General features: G+C 34.5%; 1 protein-coding gene across 2 annotated transcripts; it reads left to right on the forward strand.

Moving 5' to 3' along the window:
• Positions 1-551: 551 nt before the first annotated feature.
• On the forward strand, positions 552-2184 carry LOC108814624 (uncharacterized). 2 transcript variants are annotated; one of them, XM_018587235.2, is made up of 4 exons: positions 552-1032; positions 1404-1514; positions 1657-1737; positions 1848-2184. In XM_018587235.2, the coding sequence occupies exons 1-4, from the start codon at positions 805-807 to the stop codon at positions 1926-1928; spliced, it is 501 nt and encodes a 166-aa protein (XP_018442737.1). In that variant the 5' UTR covers positions 552-804; the 3' UTR covers positions 1929-2184. The 2 variants fall into 2 exon arrangements, with proteins under 2 accessions (XP_018442737.1, XP_018442738.1); XM_018587236.2 differs by having other exon boundaries at positions 553-1032; positions 1857-2184.
• The last annotated feature ends 548 nt before the right edge of the window (positions 2185-2732 follow it).

Here is a 2732-nt window from a genome sequence, read left to right on the forward strand (position 1 = left end):
ATATATATATATATAAATGTATGTTTCAACATAAAATTAACTTTTAGGTTTATGTTTAAACATAGAATTATATTATTTTGTGTTTTAAAAAAAAAAGATTATGTGTGTCTTGATTATAATATTGTATATCCTATTATTTCCATAATAAATATTTTACTATTAAAAACTTTTATTTTATTATTTTGGAAACAAAAATCAAAAACCAGAAACCAAAATTTAAAATCACCATTCAAGATTTTCGAAAAAGGTAAAATCTACTACAAAATTAAAGAAAACAGAAATTCAAATCTAAAATTCAAAAACCAGAAATTAAAATCAAAAATCCGTATCAGTAACTGTATAACTGTATCGCAAATATCTAGATGTATCCAAACTTCCAAAATACATCGGATTAGATCAAAGGATATTCTAAAAAACATTTAATTCAAACTAAAAAAAGAAAAAAGAAATTTGAAAAAGAGAAAAACAATGACACGTAATTAAAGTATTGTTTGAGAGCTACGAACTTAACGGATACGTAAAACAACAATTAAAATAAATAAACAGAGAAAGCAAACAAAATATAAAAGACTGAGAAGAAGAGGACAGAGAACCAGTGAAGAGAAGAGACCTTAGCCACACACAAACTCTCCAAAAAGCTTTAGGCTTCGATTCAACCCCAAATCAGTAAAAATAGGGTTACCAGAAGAACCCCACAGGGATTCCACAGAGGAACTGCATCGCTCGCGTTCCTGCTGCGGCTTGAGGAAGAAGAAGAACAGTAACGGTAACAGAGACCAACACAAGGAGGAAGAGAAACCAAAGATGCAGCCAACAGAGCCTCCTGCTCAGCCTCAGAGTCAGCAGATGGTGAGCTTGAGCTTTAGCAGTCAGATGTCGAGAGAAGACGAGGAGATGGCTCGCTCTGCTCTCTCTGCTTTTAGGGCTAAAGAGGATGAGATTGAGAAGAGAAAAATGGAGGTTCGTGAACGGGTCAAGGCTCAGCTGGGTCGGGTTGAGGAAGAGACCCGACGTCTCGCTAACATCCGCGAGGTTTGTTTGATTTCTGTCTTTTAAAGTTCGAAACTTTCAAGATCTTTGTCTGAAATTAGACTCATGCACGTTTGTTTTTTTTTTGTTTCAAAGATGTGAACTTGTTAATCCTGAAATGGTTAAAATCTTGATATCTAAAGTTGTCTCATGATCTTATTATATAAAGCTAATTGCTGCATGTACTCTGTTTACTGAACAAAGAACAAACTTTGATTGGTTTTGTAAGTTTCTGGGTGGGGGGGATTAGATCAGACAGATAAGTGAAAGATCTCTTGTTTCTTCTTGTTTGATTCGTCACAAGCTTTGTTTTTTTCAGGCAAGAGTTTTGACTTTTGTGTGAAAATGATTATGTTTTTTTTTTTGGGTCTCAGGAGCTTGAGAATATGGCAGATCCCATGAGGAAAGAAGTTTCTTTGGTTCGAAAGAAGATTGATAGCGTCAACAAAGAACTCAAACCATTAGGCGCAACAGTTCAAAAGAAGGTAATATATATCTTTCAATAGCAGTTACCGTCCGGTAAACTAGTGTTGTTTGTATTAAAAGGTTTGGTTGTGTTATATTATGGTATTGAAAAAAGATTCTGAAACTCATGTTTTGTTGTGTTGTGTGGATGACATGAACCAGGAAAGGGAATACAAAGAAGCTTTGGATACATTCAACGAGAAAAACCGTGAGAAAGTTCAGCTAATCACCAAGCTAATGGAGGTTAGTTTCGAATTATCTGCTCTAATTCCCGACAAGAAAAGCGAGTTTTGTTTTGAACGTACACTAACCCGGTGTTGGTTTGTTTTTTCTCTAAATTTCTCCCTGGGGAGATGGGGCAGTTGGTTGGAGAAAGCGAGAAGCTGAGGTTAAAGAAGCTTGAAGAGCTTAGCAAGAGCATAGAAACCGAGTGAAGACTATCTCACAGACAAAAGACCAAGAACTAATTGGGCTTAGGATTATGGTTCTATCTGATGTATTTATTTATTTATTTTTCATCAAGTTGGTGTGTTTTTTCGTGGGTGTTTTAGTTTTCATTTTCTTTTCCTAAGTGGATTGATTTGTAGACTTATGATGGGGTGTTTTATGTTTTTGATTAACCAAATTAGGGAAGGTTAATGGGATAATGCTTAGGCTACTGAATGCTAAAGGGTTTGAAAGTTTGAATTATTTTTTCCTTGCTTTTTTAATATTTATTTAATTTTTAGCTTAATTTTGATTCATTTCCCCACCACTTTAGCTTTTTCACTTTTTTTTGGGGAAAAGTAGCCGCTCGCCAAGGACCATGTGCATTTGAAATTGAAATGATTTGACTTCCTGTCAAAGTAGATAATGTCTTGCTTAATTCACAATAGACGCAGTACAAAGTGGGGTTTGAACATTATCACTGCAAGTTATCTTTACTACGACACATACGCCTAGCTAATCTACACCAATTATTAATGCTAATAAACTACTTTGTGTTATATGATCTAGAAAGCATAAAAATGATTTTTTTAATAATTAGGTGGAGAATCAACCACTTATAAAACCCCATTCAAACAGTACCCTCATTTCAAGGCCCATCTTATAATAGAAACACACTAGCGTAAACGGCTTAGTGAAACAGTATAGATTTTGCAAGGCTGAATATGCAGTGTTACGAGAAATTATCCAAAATCATTCGGAACCTTGCAGTGGCAGGCAAAATATCGAGAATATATAAATAAACGATATCA

Source organism: Raphanus sativus, chromosome 7 (genome assembly GCF_000801105.2).
Source record: "Raphanus sativus cultivar WK10039 chromosome 7, ASM80110v3, whole genome shotgun sequence".
Lineage (NCBI taxonomy): Eukaryota > Viridiplantae > Streptophyta > Magnoliopsida > Brassicales > Brassicaceae > Raphanus > Raphanus sativus.